Source organism: Pelophylax lessonae, assembly GCF_965119305.1.
Source record: "Pelophylax lessonae genome assembly, chromosome: 11".
In the NCBI taxonomy this organism is placed as follows: domain Eukaryota; kingdom Metazoa; phylum Chordata; class Amphibia; order Anura; family Ranidae; genus Pelophylax; species Pelophylax lessonae.
The window spans coordinates 31,585,058-31,609,365 of NC_138778.1; the positions used below are offsets into that span (position 1 = coordinate 31,585,058).

The 24,308-nt window shown below is 41.1% G+C and overlaps 1 protein-coding gene across 1 annotated transcript in view; it reads right to left on the reverse strand.

Annotated features, from left to right (window-relative positions):
* Positions 1 to 24,308, reverse strand: part of PCTP (phosphatidylcholine transfer protein) — a 52,906-nt gene that overhangs the window by 8,073 nt on the left and 20,525 nt on the right. Inside the window, exons 2-5 of the mRNA XM_082271760.1 lie at positions 21,537 to 21,654; positions 10,288 to 10,367; positions 7,495 to 7,666; positions 3,436 to 3,503 (exon numbers count right to left, since the gene is read on the reverse strand). Coding sequence (XP_082127886.1) covers positions 3,436 to 3,503; positions 7,495 to 7,666; positions 10,288 to 10,367; positions 21,537 to 21,654 — 438 coding nt within the window. The remainder of the gene's footprint in view (positions 1 to 3,435; positions 3,504 to 7,494; positions 7,667 to 10,287; positions 10,368 to 21,536; positions 21,655 to 24,308) is intronic.

The window sequence follows — 24,308 nt, forward strand, 5'->3', positions numbered from 1 at the left end:
AATAAAGGGGATTTAAGTGACTTTGAACGTGGCATGGTTGTTGGTGCCAGAAGGGCTGGTCTGAGTATTTAAAAAAATGCTGATCTACGTGGATTTTGACACACAACCATATCTCGGGTTTACAGTGAATGGCATGATAAAGAGAAAATATCCAGTAAGCGTCAGTTGTGTAGAGGAAAATTCCTTGTTGATGTCACAGGTCAGAGGAGAATGGGCAGACTGGTTTGAGATGACAGAAAGGCAACAGTAACTCAAATAACTACTCGTTACAACCAATGTATGCAGAACACCATCTCTGAAGGCACAACACATCTGTCAAGGTCTTACCTTGCCCTCCTGTTGGCAGCCATCTTGGACATGTGCATACTGCTGCCTCTTATAAACTCTGATTTCACCATCACTTGCCTGCAGCCTGGGTGTCGCACAGTGATGATACTGCACACCTGACTATATCTATCCCCTGATGGGTTGCCATTGTGCTTCTGTTCTCCGTCTTCCTGTCTGTGTATGACCTGGCCTGGCTGATGACACTCCTGGCTCTTGGCCCCCCCGCATCGGCAGATGACCCAGCTTTGGCAGACGACCCGACATTGGCAGACTACCCACTTCTGGACTCTACCCCAGCTTGGATGACTATCCACTTCTGGACTTGACCCTGGCTTGTTCCTGCTCTCACTTCCTCACCCTTGCTGGGCATTTATTGTTGTTTGCTCCAATAAACTGCTTTATTTTACCTGCATCCCCGTGTGGTCTGGTTTCCTGGCACCCTGACAACATGGTACCTTGAAGATAATGGGCTACAGCGGCAAAAGACCATATAGGGTGCTACTCATGTCAGCTAAGCTCACCAAAATAGGACAATAGAAGACTGGAAAAACGTTGCCTGGTCTGATGAGTCTTGATTTCAGCTGCGATATTCAGATGGTAGGATCAGAATTTGGCGTAAACAACATGAAAGCATGGATCCATCCTGCCTTGTATCAACGGTTCAGGCTGGCGGTGGTGGTGTAATGGTGTGGGGGATATTTTCTTGGCACACTTTGGTCCCCTTAGGACCAACTGAGCGTCCATTAATTGCCACGGCCTACCTGAGTATTATTGCTGACCATGTCAATCTCTTTAGGGCTACAGTTTGTGCATCTTCTGATGGCTCCTTCCAGCAGGATAATGCACCATGTCACAAAGCTCAAAACATCTCATCACTGGTTTCCTGAACATGACAATAAGTTCACTGTACTTCATAGGTCTCCACAGTCAGCAGATCTCAATCCAATATAACTTCTTTGGGATGTGGTGCAACAGGACATTCTCATCATGGATGTGCAGCCGACAAATCTGCAGCAACAGCATGATGCCATCATATCAATATGAACCAAAATCTCTGAGGAATGTTTCCAATACCTTGTTGAATCTATGCCATGAAGAATTAGGGCAGTTCTGAAGATAAAAGGGGTCCAACCCAGTACTAGCAAGGTGTATCTAATTAAGTGGCCGGTGAGTGTATAATACTATTATATTACTATACCAGCAAAGAGATGAACTATAAAGAAAATTCCACTTTCACAAAAAAAAAAAAAATGATGTCACATATTTTCATTGTCAATGGGTTCAAACCAATGTTCATTTTAACCATGGTGACTAAAAATTTGAAGGAGCAAGATGGAAAATGTTTCCCTAGTTGAAAATATTCTGTGATTTTCATTTAAAAAAATTGTAAGAAAATGTCATAAATATTAAAATTGAACTTTAAAATGAATATGTCTGGGATTCCATTTGAATGGCCAATCTGGGAAAACAAATGTAAGGCTTTTTGAATGAAACTGGTTGACACAATGACAAGAAAGAACATTCTAAAAATGTTGTGATGAGAACTTTTGTATAAATGGTCCAACAAATTTCTACTTGAGGTGGTTCCCTAAACACTCACCTTGCTCCATGTCACCGATCCAGCGCTGTCTCCAGACTCCCCCCACTTCATGCTGCTGTCAGCCATAAGCCCCTGCTGCTGTCAGTCAAACTCCAGTGAAGAGGGAGTGGGGGGGGCGTGGCTTACCAGCACTGTGTGTGTCTATAGATGAACACGGCCCAGCGCAGAAGCATGCATGTACAGGTGCCTCTTTAGTATCTGGCTTGCTGCAGGAGGCACCTGGAGTAAAATAGAAGCTAACAGTGCTGGCACGGGACTGCCAGCAGAGGATGTAAGCAACCTTTCTGTGCAACATCATTGCACAGAACAGGTATTACCTCTTTGTTGTCTAAAAAAGAAATATTATGTAAGCCCTTAGTATTATGTTAAGCCCATTGGAAGCTACAGTATATTTATGCCAGGTTGGCTGCTTAACCACTTGCCGACCGCTCACTCGAGCTCTACTGCGGCAAAGCGGTTAGTTCCCGTCCAGCGATGTAGACCTATGTCGCTGGACTCCGCCCCTTGTGGGCGGCGCATGCGCGCCGCCGAAGGCTCGCTCCTGCTGTATTCAGTCACAGCGGGAGTCGGGCCAGGGGAGGAGCGGCGGTTTTCACCACCGCTCTTCCCCGATCGTCGGGGAATCGAGTGTGGAGATCCGCCTGCTTGTGTAAACAAAGCGGGCGGATCTCCTAAGTGACAGACAGTGACAGATTGCAGGGTTCAGCATAGCTGAACCTGCGATCTGTCCCTGTGTCACTCAGTCGCCTCCCCCCACACATGTTAGTAAGCACCAGGCATACATTAACCCCTCCCTCTCCAATAAAATTAACCCCTTCCCTGCCAGTGTCATTTTTACAGTAACAGTGCATATTTATAGCACTGATTACTGTAGTAATGTCACTGGTACCCCCAAAAGTGTCAAAAATGTCAGTCAAGGGTCCGATCTGTCCGCCGCAATGTCGCAGTCCCGCAAAAAAAAACGCAGATCGCCGCCATTACTCGTTAAAAAAAAACACCAAAAATGACAGAAATCTTTCCCTTAGTTAGTAAACGCAATAACTTTTGTGCAAACCAATCAAAATATGCTTATTGTGATTTTTTTTACCAAACATATGTAGCAGAAAACAAATTGGCCAAAAATGTAAAAAAATGTTGATTTTTACATTTTTTTGGGGGGGAATTTCATATAAAAAATGTGAAAAATATTGTTATTTTTTCAAAATTTATGCTCTTTTTTTGTTTATAGCGCAAAAAGTAAAAATCGCACAGGTGATCAAATACCACCAAAATAAAGCTCTTTTTGTGGAAAAAAAAGGACATAAATTTCATTTGGGTACGGCGTCGCACGACCGCGCAATTGTCAGTTAAATTCGCACAGTGCCGAATCGCAAAAAGTGGCCTGGACATAAGACAGCAAAATCCTCCGGTGGTAAAGTGGTTAAACAACACCTCCACCTTTTTTCCTCTTCAACAAAATAAGCCTCAATGACTAGACACATTTTAAACAAAACTATGCAAACTCTTACCTTGGCTGCCCAGTTAATAAGCCATAAAGGGATCATTCCACCGGGATTGTCAAAATAATACATAAAAACTGCAAAAAATGTTTAGAAATTTTAATTAAAAACGTACATTCCAATTCTATTTATAACATTTACTTTATCACATGTACAAACCGAGGCGGTGCCATATGTGCATTTACATGTTCTCATTTTAACTACTTGATTCCCCAGGCCTTTTTTTTTTTCTAAGGCCACATTCATAACTGTGCAGCGTGACATGCCACGTTTTTGGCAATTAATGGCACCACAAGCGTGATGTGCATTTTGAAGCATTTATTGAGCATTTCTGTGCATGTTTCCAGTAAGACAAAGTGTGATTGGGGCCTAAATCTCTGAGTCCTAGAGCATTTTTCATCTTAGCAATGTCTCGTCATTTATTCCACTACAATGTTTATGTAATGCGAGCACCGCCTAAATGTCATATTATCTCAAAATATAATCAACACAGTGGGTAGATTAAAACAATTTTACATTAGTGTGCAATGATAAAGTTTGAAGCAAATGTATAAATTATAAAATTCCTCTTTTGACGCTACATTGTGTCGCAGGCAGGGATAAAATGGTTTGCATAAATTGACTTTATTGAAATCTAGGTTGACAAGGGCACAAATGAGTATGAATAAAACTTTTTTAACAGGTTTGCAATCACTAATAATCCAAATGACATTGAGTTCAATTACGCAAATTGCACATTCTAGCAGGACAATGCTAGATTTGAGGGGCAGGTGAGCATATAACAAGTAAGAAAAAAAAGGAGGTTAAAAAAACGGGTGTGGGACAGGGAAGTGAAGTTCCTCTTTAACCTTCCTTTAAGGTGCTTGCCATCCGATGCTGTCAATCAGAGTCAGTTGAGCCAATGAAGAGAAAAAGGGGGGCGGGTAGGGCCACGGCTTTGTGTCTGAATGGATACAGGGAGCTGTGGCTCGGCGGGGGTACCCCCACAGCAAGTTGCTTGCTGTGGGGGCACTTGGCAGGAGGGAGGGGCCAGGAGCATCAAAGAGGAACCCGAGAAGAGGAGGATCTGGACTGCTCGGTGCAAAATCACTTAAAGAGGAAGTAAACCCTCCTCTACAACTTGTACCTATAGGTAAGCCTATGATAAGGCTTACCTATAGGTACTGTAAATATCTCCTAAACATGTACCGTTTAGGAGATATTTACCTTACATGTCGCCAGTGACGTCACTGGCGCATGCGCTCTGAAGGAACGGCCGATCGTGCCGTTCCTTCAGAGCCCCGTGCCATGACTGTCGGCTCTAGCGCGCGTGCGCGGGAGTGACGTCACCGCGGCTCCGGCCAATCAGATGGCCGGATGCCGCGATCCCGGAAGACGGGCGACTAGACATGTCGCCCGTCATAGAGGTGAGTGAGCGGCACGGCGGGGGCTCGTTCTGAGGTAAGTATTGCATAATGAGCTAATATGCGATGCATACTAGCTCATTATGTCTTTCTTTTGCAGGGTGTAAAAAAAAAAAAAAAACTCAAACGAGTTTACAACCTCTTTAACAAAAAAAAAAAAAGAGATTTTAGCATCACTTTAAGTCCTACACCATTCCACTTAGCTGCAGATATGTATATGCCTAGGAGTTCTGCGACTCATTCTCCTTCCTCTTTTGTGACAGTGTTGGACCTTGGCAGTTGGCCAGTCAGGAATCCAGCGATATCACACATGGATGCAAGTCCTCAGATCTGTGTAAGCTCTAGGCCAGGGTTTCTCAACCAAGGATCCATGGAACCCTAGGGTTCCGCAAGATGTTGCAAAGGGTTACTTGAAAAATGTGCCTGTCAGATATGTTCCCACTGATACCATTAATCTTTTTAGTTATTTGTAAGAGGGTAATTCTTCCCAAAGATCTCAAGTTAGGGATAATTCTTCCCACTGGCCATCACACTAATGTATCATGAGTTGTAGGTTTAGTCATTTTTAGCAGGGATTCCCTGAGACCAGAACGTTATTTTAAGAGTTCCTCTGGGTTGCAAAGGTTGAGAAAGGCTGCTCTAAGTCATAAATTAGTGCTTATACTGGACTTCCTCTCTTCATTTCTGGTGGCCAGGGTGGTCTAGAAGATAAGAGTAAGAATTGTGGTTTGGTGACCACCCTGCCCATAGTTACTGGATTGTTACCTGATCTGGCCAAGAAAGTCATCTAAATTACAGCAAACTGTAATACAATGTCGATTATAGTTAACATATCTGCTCCAATAGATATACAAACCCGATTCCAAAAACATTGGGACACTGTGCAAAGTGTGAATAAAAACAGAATGCAATGATGTGGAAGTTTCCACTTTCAATATTTTATTCAGAATGCAACATAGATGACATATCACGTGTTTAAACTGAGAAAATGTATAATTTTAAGGGAAAAATAAGTTGATTTTAAATTTTTTGGCATCAACACATCTCAAAAAAGTTGGGACAAGGCCATGTTTACCACTGTGTGGAATCCCATCTTCTTTTTATAACAGTCTGCAAACGTCTGGGGACTGAGGAGACAAGTTGTTCAAGTTTAGGAATAGGAATGTTGTCCCATTCTTGTCTAATACAGGTTTTTAGTTGCTCAACTGTCTTAGGTCTTCTTTGTTGCATTTTCTTCTTTATGATGCTCCAAATTGTTCTATGGGTGAAAGATCTGGACTGCAGGCTGGACATTTCAGTACCCGGATCCTTCTTCTACGCAGCCATGATGTTGTAATTGAAGCAGTATGTGGTCTGGCATTGTCATGTTGGAAAATGCAAGGTCTTACCTGCAAGAGGCGACGTCTGGATGGGAGCATATGTTGTTCTAGAACTTGGATATACCTTTCAGCATTGATGGTGCCTTTCCAGATGTGTAAGCTGCCCATGCCACACGCACTCATGCAACCCCATACCATCAGAGATGCAGCCTTCTGAACTGAGTGCTGATAACAACTTGGGTCCGGATGACATGACGTCCCAGTTTTCCAAAAAGGACTTCAAATTTTGATTAGTCTGACCACAGAACAGTTTTCCACTTTGCCACAGTCCATTTTAAATGAGCCTTCGCCCAGAGAAAATGCCTGCGCTTCTGGATCATGTTTAGATTTGGCTTCTTTTTTGGCCTATAGAGTTTTAGCCGGCCACGGCGAATGGCACGGTGGATTGTGTTCACGGACAATGTTTTCTGGAAGTTTTCCTGAGCCCATGTTGGGATTCCCATTACAGTAGCATTCCTGTATGTGATGCAGTGCTGTCTAAGGGCCCGAAGATCACGGGCATCCAGTATGGTTTTTCGGCCTTGACCCTTACGCACAGAGATTGTTCCAGATTCTCTGAATCTTTGGATGATATTATGCACTGTAGATGATGATAACTTCAAACTCCTTGCAATTTTTCTCTGAGAAACTCCTTTCTGATATTGCTCCACTATTTTTCGCCACAGCATTGGGGGAATTGGTGATCCTCTGCCCATCTTGACTTTTGAGAGACACTGCCACTCTGAGAGGCTCTTTTTATACCCAATTATGTTGCCAATTGACCGAATAAGTTGCAAATTGGTCCTCCAGTTGTTCCTTATATGTACATTTAACTTTTCCAGCCTCTTATTGCTACCTGTCCCAACTTTTTTGGAATGTGTAGCTCTCATGAAATCCAAAATGAGAGAATATTTGGCATGACATTTCAAAATGTCTCACTTTCAACATTTGATATGTTATCTATATTATATTGTGAATAAAATATAAGTTTATGAGATTTGTAAAATAGTTCATTCCTTTTTTACTCAGAATTTGTAGTGTCCCAACTTTTTTGGAATTGGGTTTGTATAAAAATATACAGCATATACTGTACATACATATTAACCATACACTTACCAAACAATGATTGATAAAAGACAAAAAGAAGTGTATTTATTTAAACAGAGCAAGTCTGAGAATCACACGACAGTGTGGAGGGGAGGGTACAAGAGACCTGTTTATATGAGTTCCAGGCCACCTAGCCCAACTTTACAAGGGGCTTCAACCTCACAGCTGAATTTTTTTTGTTTATTGTACACAACACTTACTTTTGCAGCCATTTTTTCCATCACTCTCTATAGCAAGGCTTTGCTTGTAACCATTGACTCTAATAATGCCGGACTTCTCTGGCCAACGGGGAACAGATACACTTTTAGCTAGGATCACAAAGATCTTCCTCCCACCGATGTCTAGATCTTGCCTTTCCCTAACATAAACATACTACACTTACCAATTAAGGAAGATAGTTGTAAATATAGTTCTTACAACAGCCAAAAATAACCAGATAAAAGTAAATAGCACTTTAAAATATATGATAAACAAAAACACAGCTTTTGCTTCATTAATATGTTTGAAGCGGGACCTGGAAGTGGAGATCTCTTGAGTAGCGGTGTCTATTTCACTAATATCCAGCTTCCAGGATTGGTCAGGTATACACATGCCAATGCCTGGACTTAGTTTTTTAAACTGCTTGAGGTCAGCAATGCTTATATATCTCGCAATCAGCTTTGGCATTCAAACTTTAAATTTACATACATTATATTGTCAAAAGTATTGGGACACCTGCCTTCACACGCATATGAACTTTAATGGTATCCCAGTCGTAGTCTGTAGGGTTCAATACTGAGTTGGCCGTCCTTTGCAGCTATAACAACTTCACTTCTTCTGGGAAGGCTATCTGCAAGGGTTTGAAGTGTCTCTATGGGAATGTTTGACCATTCTTCCAGAAGCGCATTTGTGAGGTCAGGCACTGATGTTGGACAAAAAGGCCTGGCTTGCAGTCTCCGCTCTAATTCATCCCAAAGGTGTTCTATCAGGTTGAGGTCAGGACTCTGTGCAGGCCAGTCAAGTTCCTCCACCCCAAACTCGCTCATCCATGTCTTTATGGACTTTGCTTTGTGCACTGGTCCAAATAATTTGGTGGAGGGGGGATTATGGTGTAGGGTTATTTTTCAGGGGTTGGGCTTGGCTCCTTAGTTCCAGTAAAGGGAACTCTTAAGGCATCAGCATACCAAGAGATTTTGGAAAATTTCATGCTCCCAACTTTGTGAAAACAGTTTGGGGATGGCCCCTTCCTGTTCCAACATGACTGCGCACCAGTGCACAAAGCAAGGCCCATAAAGACATGGATGGAGGAACTTAACTGGCATAAAGTCCTCCATAAAGAGTTGAAGCTGTTATAGCTGCAAAGGGTGGGCCAACTTAATATCAAACCCTACGGACTAAGAATGAGATGCCATTAAAGTTCATGTGCATAAAAAGGCAGGCCTTCCAATACTTTTGGTATAGTAATACTTTTCCAATACTTTTGGACGACGCTCGGAACGGAAGTGGGAAGCAGGTACCTGTCAAAATCAGTTACCTGCAACAACCCCCCTGACCCTCAAAAGTGCCAATTTTTCAAGAGGAGCGGGGAACGAGTCCTTAAAGTGAAACTTTCCCTTTTGGTTGGAGCTCCGCTTTAAAGCTTGATTACAAGCAGATAGAGAAATGCAGTTTATTCTAGTAAGGTATGGTAAGTATTTGCAAATGCTGACAATCAAATTCTCAAATCTTTTTATCTGTTAATTATACCATGGAAATTGTTTGTTTATCTGTTCAGTAAGTGCATATATACCTGTTGATCTTGACGGAATTCGATTGAGCTCCTAGCTTCCTGTAGCGAACTGATAGTACAGTATTGAAATCTTCAATAATGTTATCAGCCCTGCCTGAGTTCTCTTTGTGGTCTATAGAACACTTTCCCTATGTTGTGGAGATATAGAGTGGAGGAGGTGTTCTGAAGCCCAAGTGAGGAACGAGCAGCCCAGGTTGACAATACTTAATCTCCATAGATACATTACAGTGAATTAGTGTTATCATCTAAGGGCAGTAAGTATGTTAAGCTGCCGAAAGATGGATTGAAATTCATCTGGTTCAGCAGGGACTGGCCAAATTTTGATCTGTATAAGGGCAGTGTGGTTGTTTGACTTTTGTACAATTGTCCTGCAGGAAACTTTCTCTTGATTAGCGCTGCAGGCTGTAGCCTGCAGTGGTGATCAGTGTGTTCTGATGGCAGAGAAGTATCCTCTTTCAGACTACAATAAGAAGGCAAGAGGATTCAAAGTGGATTGGGGAGACGGACCCATGTATGGCCAGCTTTACTGGCAGGATTACCAAGTGATAATACAGAAAAAATATCTTAAAAAAAAAAGAAACCTAATACAGCCATCACATCTACTGGTAGACTGTCATATATATTTAAATTTTAATCTTGGGGTTAGATAAACTTAAAAAAATACAAATACATTTTACATAAAATTAATATATAAGCACCAGAGCCAAACACTTAATTTGTGCTTTTTATATTTTCCTGGTGTTCAGCTTTAAATATACTTTAGATCATGTTACTTCTTGCAAGGGTATATAAGTAACATTGTTCTAAGTCCATAAAAAAAAGGATACATCTTTTTATTCCTCTTTTTCATTTCTCTTTCCTCTCCTTTCTATTCCTTATCCCCTCTCCCCTTATTACTATTATAGTGTTTTATTTCTTTTTGTTATTTATTTTTTTATTTTTTACTCAAGTTTTTAATAAAACTGACATTATTATTTTCAACACTTTGTTGGAAAAACTTTAACACCTTTCCCAGGCTATGATTTCTATCTATTTTGCAAGTGGTTATATACTAATCTATTTGTAATTTTTTTTCTTCCAAAAATCTAATTTAAATACATTAAACTAATCTGTATTTTCAATAAATTAATTTATTTGTATTGCGATTCTCCTTTTCAAGAAATTGTATCTTGATACCCGTTATATTAAAACTTATTAAAAATGTATTGAAAAGAAAAAAGGATACATCCCGATTAGATAAAGGGAATTGATATTTAACTTCCCAATAGATCACTTTGTCTTCTCCAGTTTCCTCTTCTTGGAGAGCTTCAAAATAAGAAAGCCGGTTGTAATTTAAACAGTTTGTTTCAGTTACTGAAAAATAATACAACTTATTAGAGAAAACAACCACCCAGAAATTCAAACTGTTATCACTGACCAGCTACTAAAAATTAAAGTAACTGGTCAGAGTTCCTGGCACACAGATTTGTTTCAGAAAGCATTCAAGGTTTTGGAATAACATGATCATTATAAAACAATATAGCTTTATTAAACACTTAAATCAAGTATCTCAGGCTGATGAAAGAGAGGGGCCTCGGAAACGCGTTGTGCCCTGCCTCCTCTCTTGCCTGTGTGGCAGCTTGTGGCAGCTCTGACAGTGGTGTGCGAGAGCCCCAGATGCCACCAGGATTTCTTCCTGATTCGGCGGGTCCGGGTGTGTGGACTAACGGTCTTCCATCTGAACGTGACGGCTGCCTGTTCCATTGGCCATCTTCACCATCCCTGTATGCTGCTCAAGAGCTATTTGATGTAAGTGTTTTGACCACTTTAGCCCCGCTCACTGTGCCTCTACTGCGGCACAGTGGCTCGTTCCCGTCCAGCGACGTAGACCTACGTCGCTGGATTCCTTCCCTTGTGGGCGGCGCTCACGCGCCGCCGGAGGCTCGCTCCTGCTGTATTCAGTCACAGCGGGAGTCGGGCCAGGGGAGGAGCGGCGGCGATCGCCGCTGCTCTTCCCCGATCGTCGGGGAATCGAGTTTGGAGATCCGCCCGCTTGTGTAAACAAAGCGGGCGGATCTCCTAAGTGACAGACAGTGACAGATTGCAGGGTTCAGCATAGCTGAACATGCTATCTGTCCCTGTGTCACTCAGTCACCTCCCCCCACACACGTTAGTAAGCACCAGGCATACATTAACCCCTCCCTCTCCAATAAAACCCCTTCCCTGCCAGTGTCATTTTTACAGTAACAGTGCATATTTACAGCACTGATTACTGTAGTAATGTCACTGGTACCCCCAAACATGTCAAAAATGTCAGTCAAGGGTCCGATCTGTCCGCCGCAATGTCGCAGTCCCGCAAAAAAAAATCGCAGATCGCCGCCATTACTCGTTAAAAAAAAAACACCAAAAATTACAGAAATCTTTCCCGTAGTTAGTAAACGCAATAACTTTTGCGCAAACCAATCAAAATACGCGTATTGTGATTTTTTTTACCAAACATAGATAGCAGAAAACAAATTGGCAAAAAATTTAAAAAAATTTAGATTTTTACATTTTTGGGGGGGGGGGGGGGGATTTCATATAAAAAAATGTGAAAAATATTGTTATTTTTTCAAAATTTACGCCCTACGTCGCTCTGCCTGTGAGGGGCTGACCGCCGACGTAAATAGTCGTGCGGCGGTCGGCAAGTGGTTAAGAGAGGGGAGAATAGATCAGCGCTGTGCACGGTTGCATCTATTCTTTCCTTTACTTCCTCTTCACACAGCATTCAAGAAGCAGCAGAAGCCATTGGCTCTTGCTACTGTCAATCAAACTCAATGAAGAGGAAGTGGGGGGTGGGCCTAAGTCCTGCTGTGTAAGTCTATGGAGCACTGCTCCAGTCCATAGACACACAGGTCGGGAACGCACAGACCACGCTTCTCCCCATAGCAAGCAGCTAGCTATGTTGGACAGAAAAAGAAGAGGAGGAGCCAAGATCGCTGCCGGGGACCCCAGAAGAGAAGGATCAGGGCCACTCTGTGCAATACCACTGCACAGAGCAGGTACGTACATATAACATGTTTATTTTAATTTTAAAAAACATTTTACTTTAATGGCTCTGTATGTTCTTTTTCATGAAATTGTAACTTATTGTGTTTTTTTGCCTACTTGTAACTGATCTGTGAATCAATTGCTTGCAAAGTGCTGTGTTATATTATAAGTACATATGAACTATTGATTAAGTTCTATGCTATATCATAAATACATAAAACCATGTGCACAATCTAAAAGCTTTAAAACAAATCTTTGAACATCAATGTAAGCATCAAACATATTCATATTCTTGTCTGAGTATCTTTTTTTTTGATTCCAAGATCTGAATTGGATTCCAAGATCTGAAGACGTCACACGTTGATGACGAAACACGTAATTTTGGAACGCACGTAGGGGCACATGACTGGTAGTTCGGCAGGACGGTGTGGAACGCACGCGGCAATCGGCGCCCCCACTACCCCTATACCTTCGGTGTACACCGTTAGGGTACACTATCCGTGCCTGGACCGCTTCTTAACTTTTTAAATGTTGTTTTTTATCTAGTTCTTTATACGTCTGTCTCCTGCATGCAAGTTTTTATATGACCATAGATATAAATAAAATAATAATACAGACTTCCCTATGAGGCGTCCTATTTTTTTAACACCCGTCGCCCACGGAGTGCACGCATAGAGGAACCCATATCAAGGAATAGGGTGAGGACCAGCAGCACAGTTCCATGCCTTGGGAGGAGAAATCTACTCTCCATAAGCCTGAATGATCTCCCTGCTGTAAGGTAGGAGGGGATCCAACTTTTCTGGCGAGTCTCCTGACACACACCCCCCGAGCACTGTGGTGACCCCTAAAAACTCTTATTACCAATACATCACCCTGCCTGGACTACTTATATTGGGTACCCTGGATTTACATCCCTACATGGTGTAATATTACACCCAACATAGACTGATATACTGTGGACATTATTATCATTATTTTCTATAAGATTCTGTGTATCATATTTTTTTCCAATTACAGCTGGATCGAGTCATATATTGTAGTATTGTCTATGGTGCATATGCGTTTTTGCACAATTACAAGTTTGTAATACTCTATATATAATATTTTTTTGGTATACACTTGTTGCAAGCGCATTAAGCGTGGGGTATTCTTAATATCCCTCTTTCAATTTTTATTCTGTCTGTCCTTGTGGCAGGAGGAGTTTATTGCAGCTGCACATTAGTTATTTACTTATTTATATTATTTATTTATATATTTATTTATTCACCTAACATTTTTTGTAATCATTTATAGTAATTTATGGTGCACATATTTAATTTTATAGGTCACCGATAGGGGCAGGTGCACACTACCAATACATATACACATTATATATATATTACCAACTGTATTGGGACAACTGCCTTTACACACACATGAACTTTAATGGCATCCCAGTCTTAGTCTGTAGGGTTCAATATTGAGTTGGCCCACCCTTTGCAGCTATAAAAGCTTCAACTCTTCTAGGAAGGCTGTCCACAAGGTTTAGGAATGTGTCTATGGGAATGTTTGACAATTCTTCCAGAAACACATTTGTGAGGTCAGGCACTGATGTTGGGGAGAAGGCCTAGTTTGCAATCTCTGCTCTAATTCATCCCAAAGATGTTCTATTGGGTTGAGGTCAGGACTCTGTGCAGACCAGTCAAGTTCCTCCACCCCAAACTAGATCATCCATGTCTTTATGGACCTTGATTTGTGCACTGGTTCAAATCATTTGGTTGAGGGGAGGATTAAGGTGTGGGGTTGTTTTATAGGGGTTGTACTTGGCCCCTTAGTTCCAGTGAAGGGAAGTTTTAGGACATCAGTATACCAAGACATTTTGGACAATTTCATGCTCCCAACTTTGTGGGAACAGTTTGGGGATGGCCCTTTCCTTTTCCAACATGGCTGTGCACCACTGCACAAAGCCAGGTCCATAAAGACATGGATGAGGAAGTTTGGGGTGGAGGAACTTGAAATCTCCCATTCCACCACATTCCAAAGGTGCTCTATTGGATTGAGATGTGGTGACTGTGGAGACCATTGGAGTACAGTGACCTCATTGTCATGTTGAAGAAACCAGTGGTGAAATGATTTGAGCTTTATGACATGGTACATTATCCGGCTGGAAGGAGCCATCCGAAGATGGGTACACTGTAGTCATAAAGGGATGGGCAAGGTAAGCAACAAACCTCAGGTAGACTGTGGTGTTTAAACAATGCTCGTTTGGTACTAAGGGGCCCAAAGTGTGCCAAGAAAATATCCCCCACACCATTACACCACCACCAGCCTGAACCGTTGCTACAATGCAGGATGGATCCATGCTTTCATGGTGTTTACGCCAAATTCTGACCCTACCATCTGAATGTCGCAGCTGTAATTTAGACTCATCAGACCAGGCAATGTTTTCCCAATCTTCTATTGTCCAATTTTGGTGAGCCTGTCCAAATTGTAGCCTTGGTTTTCTGTTGTTAGTTGACAGGAGTGGCACCCGTTGTGGTCTTCTGCTGCTGTATCACATCTGCTTCAACGTTCAATGTGTTGTAAGTTTGGAGATGGTGTCCTGCATACACTGGTTGTAACCGAGTGGTTATTTGAGTGACTGTTGCCTTTCTATCATCTCAAACCAGTCTGCCCATTCTCTTCTGATGTTAACAAGGCATTTTTCTCCACACAACTGCTGCTCACTGAACATTTTCTCTTTTTCAGACCATTCCCTGTAAACCCGAGAGATGGTTGTGCGTGAAAATCCCAGTAGATCAGCAGTTTTTGAAATACTCAGAAAAGCCCGTCTGGCACCAACAACCATGCCATGTTCAAAGTCACTTAAATCCCCTTTTTACCCCATTCTGATGCTTGATTTGAACTTCAGCAAGTAGTTTTCACCACGTCTAGATGCCTACATGCATCAAGTTGCTGCCATGCAATTGGCTGATAAGCAATTTGTGTTAGAGCAATTGAACAGGCGATTTAACCACTTCTGGACTGGAAGATTTTCCCCCTTAATGACCAGGCAATATTTTGCGATTTGGCACTCCGTTACTTTAACGGACAATTGCGTGGTCATGCGACGCTGTACCCAAATACAATTGATGTCCTTTTTTTCCCACAAATAGAGCTTTCTTTTCGTGGTATTTGATCACCTCTGCGGTTTTTACTTTTTTGCACTATAAACAAAAAAAGAGCAACAATTCTAAAAAAAAAAAAACAATATTTTTCACATTCTGCTATATAACATTCCCAAAAAAAAAAATTAAAAATCCAAAATTTTTTTAACATTTTAGGCCAACTTGTTTTCTGTTACATATAAAAAAAAAAAATCGCAAATAGCATATTTTGATTGGTTTCCGCAAAAGTTCCTATCTACAGGAAAGATTTATGTCATTTTTATTGTTTTTTTTTTACTAGTAATGGCGGCGATCCGTGATTTTTTGCGGGACTGCAACATTGCGGCAGACAGATCGGATCCCTGACTGACATTTTTAATACTTTTGGGGGGGACCAGTGACATTACTACAGTAATCAGTGCTAAGAATATGCACTGTTACTGTAATAATGACACTGGCAGGGAAGGGGTTAACAGTGTGGGTGATCAAGGGGTTAAATGTGTACCTAGGGGCGTGTTTCTAACTGTGGGGGGGCGTGGCTTGTGAAATTACCATAGAGACCTGTGATCCTATATAGAAGGATCTCAGGGCCCTGTGATTATTGCAGGGAGAAGAACGGTCAGCTGTGTTTCTCTCTCAGCGGGGAACGATCGCGGGTGTCAGGCGGCAATCGGAGCCGCCTGCACCGTGCATTGGCTTCCCTGCCGGCGGCGCGCGCTCGTCCCCTAGCTGCAGGCGCGCGACCGACGTAGACATACGTCGGTTTACCTGGGAGAGCCACACTGCCGCAGTAAATAGGTGGCGTGTGGTCGGCAACTGGTTATAACACAGCACTTTACAATTAGTTGATTCACAACTTTTTATTGCCGGTATTTATTTATTCTTTTACATTGCTTCAGAAATGAAGTAATTAATTGCATTGATAGAACACCTTGCATTGATTTGTGATTCTTAGTTTATTAGGAGTTTATAGGGCACTGCAGTAGCTGTTTTATTTATATTTTGCACTTTTGAAACTTCACTTCATCTACTAAGATCTGGAGCAAATGCACTTGCAGAATGCTCAGTCTATTTGCCTATTTCTTTATGCAACTTTTTTTTTTTAATATATATATATATATATATATATATATATATATATTTGTTCTATATGTTTAGTATTGTACTTATTGTAGAAGCTTATGGATTCGCCATAAACAATGACACCTCCTACCATCTAAACAACTGCGGAGAAAAGTTATTATCCTCACCGGAGTACATTGTTTGCAGATTCAAGGACTTGCATTGTTAGAAAGAGTAATAATGCACAAACACGGTGTAGAAATGCAAAGCAGGAAATGTGTGTGATGAGAAAATATGGCTGCCGCCACATATATAATTATAATAACACAACAATCCAAGGTTCTTTCAAAACATTAATACTTATGAATAAACTTATTTCTATCAAACCAATCTCTTTTTTATGAATATCTAAAAATATTTCTAAGAAGATTTATTGCTTTTAACCTAGTCTTGGTAGAAGCACGCTACCACCAGGTGGCAGCAGCAAGCTGTTTTCTTTGTAATAACATCACTACAGAAATGAGATGTATCCGGCTCTTATACGGAACCGTCAAGGACGTGAAATTAATGACACATTTATATATTCTCACGTGGCCTTTTTCATTCAATACAGATGTATCTGTTCCTGGTTTTTTTTTTTGCTTTTATTATTGTTGTAAGTCATGCTAGACCTTGAAAAAAAAAAAACAAATGAGTTGGACCGCAGAACGAGAATGATGTTTAACTTTTAACTCCTTGTGACCAGTGGTCATTGATGCATGGATTAGTTTTCTTAAACAATGACTCTAACTAATTTGTTTCATCTCAATAATTTTTTCTCCATTTCTATTTTTTGTATGTAGGGCGGTATGATAAACACCGTAATTTATAGTGGTGAGCTCCTACGCACACTTTAAAGGATAACTATATCCAGGAATTTGCGGCTCCTTTCTCCTCTCCTTTTCCTTTTTGCGTATTTGTGGTAGGTATCTTATTTGTACCATACCCTTTGCCAAACAATATTTTATACATGTTTTTTTCTTTTCTCTTCTCTCTCCTCCTCCCCCCCATAATGAATTGCTCAATTTATGTTGACTTATTTTTATGCGTATATTAGTATGTATATTTTCTATTTGTTTATTATGTTACTGTTTCCTTTTTCCTATACATACATATTATAAGTCTGTGTATACGGATGGCAGAAGCCCCGAAGAAGCGGAATACATAGGTCGCGAAACATGTTGGCACATCATGCACCTTTTATCTTCTCTCTCCTCCTCCCCCCCCTCCCCATATTGAATTGCTCAATTTATGTTGACTTATTTTTATGCGTATATTAGTATGTATATTTTCTATTTGTGTATTATGTTGCTGTTTCCTTTTTCCTATACATACATATTAGATGTCCACGTATACGGATGGCAGAAGCCCCGAAGAAGCGGAATACATAGGCCGTGAAACATGTTGGCACATCATGCATCTTTTATCCGTTATACACTATTGATGTCACTGTATGTATTATGTTTTTATGGGCCCTATGTCTATTCATGGCCCTACATGCTATGAGGTTGTTTATATATAGGACTGTTGATACTAAATAAATGCATTTTTGTACTTTTTTAACAAGTTATTGATATGGTTGTTCTTTCATTTGAGAGTCACCATTTAAAAGCACAATATATGTAGGGTTAGATTAACCTCTTTCTTTCTGGGTTTTCAAATTTAAATAAATGTAATACTCTTTTTATCATGGCCTAAATGTTTTTTGTTTTTTTTTTTTGGTTTCGGAACTTCAGTATAGACTGGAAACTGGCTCCAGTGTGCACTATGTCTGTTCATGGCCCTACATTCTATGAGGTTGTTTATATATGACTGTGGATTCTAAATTAATGCATTTTTGTACTTTTCTAGCAAGTTATTGATATAGTTGTTCTTTCATTTGGGAGTCACCATTTAAAAGCCTAATTTATGTAGGATTAGATTCGCCTCTTCCCCTCTACCTTTCTGGGTTTTCAAATGTAAATACTGTAAATGCAATACTCTTTTTATCATGGCCTAAATGTTTTTTTTTTTTTTTAATACTGTAATTGTATCTATCTAATACAATAGCAAATAGAAACACACTGCCATCTTTTGGCTGGTGTGGCCTCTGCAAGCTAGGAAGTTTGTTTATAAACAAATATGATGGTGTGCATGCAAGCACATGATCAGGAACCACTTTAAATTGGTTTCAGAACTTCAGTATAGACTGCAAACTGGCTCCAGTGTGCACTATGTCTGTTCGTGGCCCTACATGCTATGAGGTTGTTTATATATGACTGTGGATACTAAATTAATGCATTTTTGTACTTTTCTAACAAGTTATTGATATAGTTGTTCTTTCATTTGGGAATCACCATTTAAAAGCCTAATATATGTAGGGTTAGATTTGTCTCTTCCCCTCTTCCTTTCTGGGTTTTCAAATGTAAATACTGTAAATGCAATACTCTTTTTATCATGGCCTAAATTTTTTTTTTTTAATACTGTAATTGTATCTGTCTAATACAATAGCAAATAGAAACACACTGCCATCTTTTGGCTGGTGTGGCCTCTGCAAGCTAGGAAGTTTGTTTATAAACAAATATGATGGTGTGCATGCAAGCACATGATCAGGAACCACTTTAAATTGGTTTCAGAACTTCAGTACAGACTGGAAACTGGCTCTAGTGTGCACTGCTCTCAGAAGTAAATGAAGATTAACGCTCTACCTGCTAGGTCCGTACGTCATACGGACCTGACAGTGGGGGGCTTTACACACAATCCGGTGGCTGCATGGTGTGTGAAACTGACAGGCAGACTCCCTACGGGTACCAGCGCACACAAGTTTAAGTTTGGACATGTTGGGTATCTATTTACTCACTGCAACCTTATCTTTTATATTGTACCAAAACTGTGGGTAGTTTATTGTATTTTTTTGCCCTAAAATTCACTTTAGTGTGTTTTTTTACCAAAATGTTGTGTTCCCTAGACCTTTGCGATAATAACTTGTGACGTAAAAAATTGGAACTACCACTATTTTATTCTCTAAGTTGTCTGTTTTCAGAAAATATATAATGTTTGGGGATTTTGTGTATTCTTCAGGTTGAACACGTGTGCAAAAAAAATGCAAAAACAGCTCTGGCAGTAAAAAGGTTCATGTTTCTTCAGAACATGGCAATGTGCTACGAAAGGTAATATACAAATTACAGTCATTAGGCAAAAAAAACGGAACTTACGGAGCAGGGAAAGCATTTTCTACCCTGTGTAAGCTGAAGGTCATGACTCCCTTAGCCAGGGCCAGCCCAAGACATTGCGCTGCCTGGGTCCAAGAATTAAATGCTGCCCCCCTACCCCCCCCACCCAAAAAAAATAAAATCACGTCCACCAGAAGGCCCCCCATCCATTATTTTAGATCATGATAATTGAAGCTAAAACTACATTTATCAGGAAGTCAGATTTACATGCAACATCACCTTGTCTATATGCAAAATTATATGACATACCACCATGTTACTGCTCCCCTATCTTGGCGCTCTAGGGCATCCATGGGTGCATTGCGTGTCAGCACGGTGGGCCCCACCACCACTCAAGGCTCATGTGCAGTGAACACGTTGCACCCATGGATGATATACCACTGGGATAGGGCGGTATAGGGGCAGGCTAGGGCAGTATATGGAAAGGCTAGGGTAGTATAGTGGCAGGCAAAGGGCAGTATATGGACAGGCTAGGGTAGTATATGGACAGGCTAGGGCAGTATAGAGGCAGGGCAGTATAAGGACAGGCTAGGGCAGCATAGGGACAGGCTAGGGCAGTATAGGGACAAGCTAGAGCAGCATAGGGACAGGCTAGGGCAGTATAGGGACAGGCGAGGGCAGTACAGCGACAGGCTAGGGTAGTATAAACACAGGGTAGGGCAGTTTAAAGACAGGCTAGGGTAGTATATGAACAGGCTAGGGCAGAATAGGGACAGGCTAGGGTAGTATATAGACAAAGTAGGGCAGTATACGGGCAGGTTAGGGTAGTAAATAGACAGGCTCGGGTAGTATATAGACAGGCTAGGGTAGTATAGGAGTGGGCTAGTGTAGTATAGGGGTAGGTTAGGGTAGTATAATGGCAAGCAAGGGCTGTAGTGATTTTTGAGCATGACAGGTTATACAACATTTGGCCATCCAGTAGATCAGCAGCCATTACAAAAAATAAAATAAAATTGATGGACACCCTTTGAATCCTGTCACACCGAACCAACTTATATTACCTGAAAGCATTAAAAAACGAGAGAAGGGCGCACCGTCCTAGTGCAATACCATAAAAGATTTATTGGGAATGGTTAAAAACCACAACATACATTATAATCACAAAAGTATGCTGTATATAAGCATAGAACCAAAGAATTCCGTCGGCTATCCAGAGACCTCAGGACCAAATTCCTTAATAGTGACAAGCAAACTTGAAAATGTCCATATAGATAGGACTAACTAGAGTATAATGTATGTTGTGGTTTTTAACCATTCCCAATAAATCTTTTATGGTATTGCACTAGGTCGGTGCGCCCTTCTCTCGTTTTTTTATGCTTTCAGTTTGTGTGGATACCCATCATCCTGAGAGGGCAGCAAGACGTTAGATGCCAACTATTTAGCCACCGCCTCTTTGTTTTTCTCGTAACATTTGAGCGCAGGAGATATATTTTTGTCTTTTCAACTTATATTACCTCTCTGTTGCTTTCTCTCAGTGCTCCTTCAGTGCCTAGCCTCACGCATGCACCAAAGCAGAAAAAGGTGAACTGGGCGTGAGACTGGCCACACCCCCTTCTCCAGTTCCACCCAATAGAAATGCAAGCCTTGCAAATTGACCCGAACACCAGCTGCTGGCGGAGTCGGTGGGGAAGGGATCTTTCATTGATCCATGTCTCTTGTGGGTACCCCATCACCGGCAGCACACACACATGAGCTCTTTATGTGTGCCCGGGTGATTAACAGCTGGTGTTAGACTGTGTGAGCACCCGGCAACTATGAGTAGGCGTGTTGGGCAGCCTTTTTACAGGGCGCTGCCCCTCTCAAAGTGCCTTCTGGGTTCAATGAACCAAGCAGGACCCATGGTAGGGCCGGCCCTGTCCTTAGCCGTTTAAGAGTATGTTCAGTTCAGTCCAAAGTGGTGAACTGCAGGTGAAGGGACCCTTCCACAGAGGTGGGATCCTGCCCTCATATTTTTCTGTAAAATTGGTAAAGTGCCCAACAGTGTTCTAATCTCAGAATGTGGCCTCTAAAGCCAGCGTTGTACAAACCTTTCACATTTGTGTCCCATTGCTTTCTGTAGTTCAGGTCCATGTAGACGTCTGCACACAGGTCTGCAGGACAGTCAGCCAGACCGCCATATATTTTATATTCATACAGGCCTGTTTGCTGTAATGCACAAAAGGGAAAAGTCTCATTAGTAAAGATAAGGAAATCATAATGCTAGGTTTGAGATTGGTGGCAGATCAAGGTGAATGGGTAACTGTGAACATCAACTGGTTCACCAGGATGTTTCTTTTTTGTTGTAGGCAGAATTGTCACACACACACACACACACACACACACACACACACACTATATACTGTATGTGCTTTAATTGTGTATTTAAAGAGCAGCTGAACTTTTTTTTGTACAAAAACATTTAAATAAAACATGCCATGCATTAACCACTTTAGCTCTGGAAGATTTAACCCCCCCCCCCCCTCCTGGCCAGGCCATCTTTTGCGATACGCAACTGTGTTATTTTAAATGACAATTGCACGGTTGTGCGACGCGGTACCCAAATACAATGTGTGTCCTTTTTTTCCCCACAAATAGAGCTTTATTTTGGTGGCATTTGATCACCTCTGTGGTTTTTATTTTGGGATATATATACACAGTATATATATATATATATATATATATACACATATACAGTGGTGAACGAAAGTTTGGGCACCCCAGGTAAAAATTTGTATTAATGTGCATAAAGAAGCCAAGGAAAGATGAAAAAATCTCCAAAAGGCATCAATTTACAGATTAGATATTCTTATAATATGTCAACAAAAGTTAGATTTTATTTCCATCATTGACACTTTCAAGATTACAGAAAACAAAAAAATGGCGTCTGCAAAAGTTTAAGCACCCTGCAGAATTTATAGCATGCACTGCCCCCTTTGCAAGGCTGAGACCTGCCAGTGTCATGGATTGTTCTCAATCATCGTCTGGGACCAGGTGATGTCAATTTCAAAGGTTTTAAATGCCCAGACTCATCTGACCTTGCCCCAACAATCAGCACCATGGGATCTTCTAAGCCACAGGTGTCAAACACAAGGCCCGCGGGCCGAATCCGGCCCTCCAGGCCATTTTATGTGGCCCTCGCACCTCTCCTGTAGCTGCAGGAGAGCTCCAGTCCTTATACTTTCTGCTTTCCAGCAATGCCTCCAGCTTCTTCCCAGCAGCACCACAAGGTAAGGGAGGTGCACTGTGATGTAAGGGAGGGTGGGGGACTCAACTTTTGATGGTTGAGAGGCTCTTCACGTCTTATGTAAGGGTAGGGGATGCTCTTCACATCTAGTCTTACAGATACAACCGGCCCTTTTGACGGCAATCATAATGCTGATGCGGCTCACGATTAAATTGAGTTTGACACCCCTGTTCTAAGCAGTTGTCTAGAAAACTGAAACTGAAAATAGTTGACGCTCACAAAGCTGGAGAAGGCTATAAGAAGACAGAAAAGCGTTTTCAGATGTCAATATCCTCTGTTCGGAATGTAATTAAGAAATGGCAGTCATCAGGAACAGTGGAAGTTAAAGCAAGATCTGGAAGACCAAGAAAAATATCAGACAGAACAGCTCGCAGGATTGTGAGAAAAACAATTCAAAACCCACGTTTGACTGCACGATCCCTCCAGAAAGATCTGGCAGACACTGGAGTTGTGGTACACTATTCCACTATAAAAAGATACTTGTACAAATATGGTCTTCATGGAAGAGTCATCAGAAGAAAACCTCTTCTACGTCCTCACCATAAAAATCAGCGTTTGAACTTTGCAAATGAACATATAGACAAGCCTGATGCATTTTGGAAACAAGTTCTGTGGACCGATGAGGTTAAAATTGAACTTTTTGGCTGGAATGAGCAAAGGTACGCTTGGAGAAGGAGGGGCACAGAATTTAATGAAAAGAACCTCTGTCTAACTGTTAACCATCCTAGCGGTATTCCCGAGTGTGGCTCGAGATTAAATTTCAGTGCCAAAAGTGGTAACCTCGAGCCACACTCGGGTTACCGCTAGGAAGATCGCTGGATCCTGGAAGAGAGGGTACTATGTATGCATACTAGCACATTATGACTTTACCTTGCAGGGGGAAAAAAAACATCCAGCGGTATACAAGCGATTTAAAATTAATATAAAGTCATAAGATAAATAATAATATAAAGAGAATTGTTACTGAAAGTAATGATAATAGAGTGGCATGATCCAAATTGAACTGTTTGTATTATATTAAATTACTGTCTTATATTCCTAAATATCTTACATACTATGAAATTATAAAATATGATTAGGAATTAGAGCTGCACGATTAATCGTATGAAAATCGCGATCTCGATTCACCCCCCCTGACAATCTAAACCTGACATATGCTCGATTCTTTGCATAGGAAGCAGAGAGAACAGCTGTGGAATAAAAAAAAAAAGCCTCCCCACAAACGCCTATCAGCAAGTCTCCCAGTAACTATAAACAAAATGATTACATTGTATCTTTTCCTTTCCTCTGCCAGGGAGAAAGGAAGTTTAACCTCTTAAAGACTAGACCTTTTTCTGACACTTGTTGCTTGCAAGTTAAAATCAGTTTTTTTTGCTAGAAAAGTACTTAGAACCCCCAAACATTTTATATATTTTTTTAGCAGAGACCCTACAGAATAAAATGGCGATTGTTGTAATATTTTATGTCACACTGTATTAGCGTAGCAGTCTTTCAAACGCAATTAATAGACTTTAATGAATAAAAAAAAAAAAACGTAACAGTAAAGTTATCCCAATTTATTTTTGTTACACAGAGA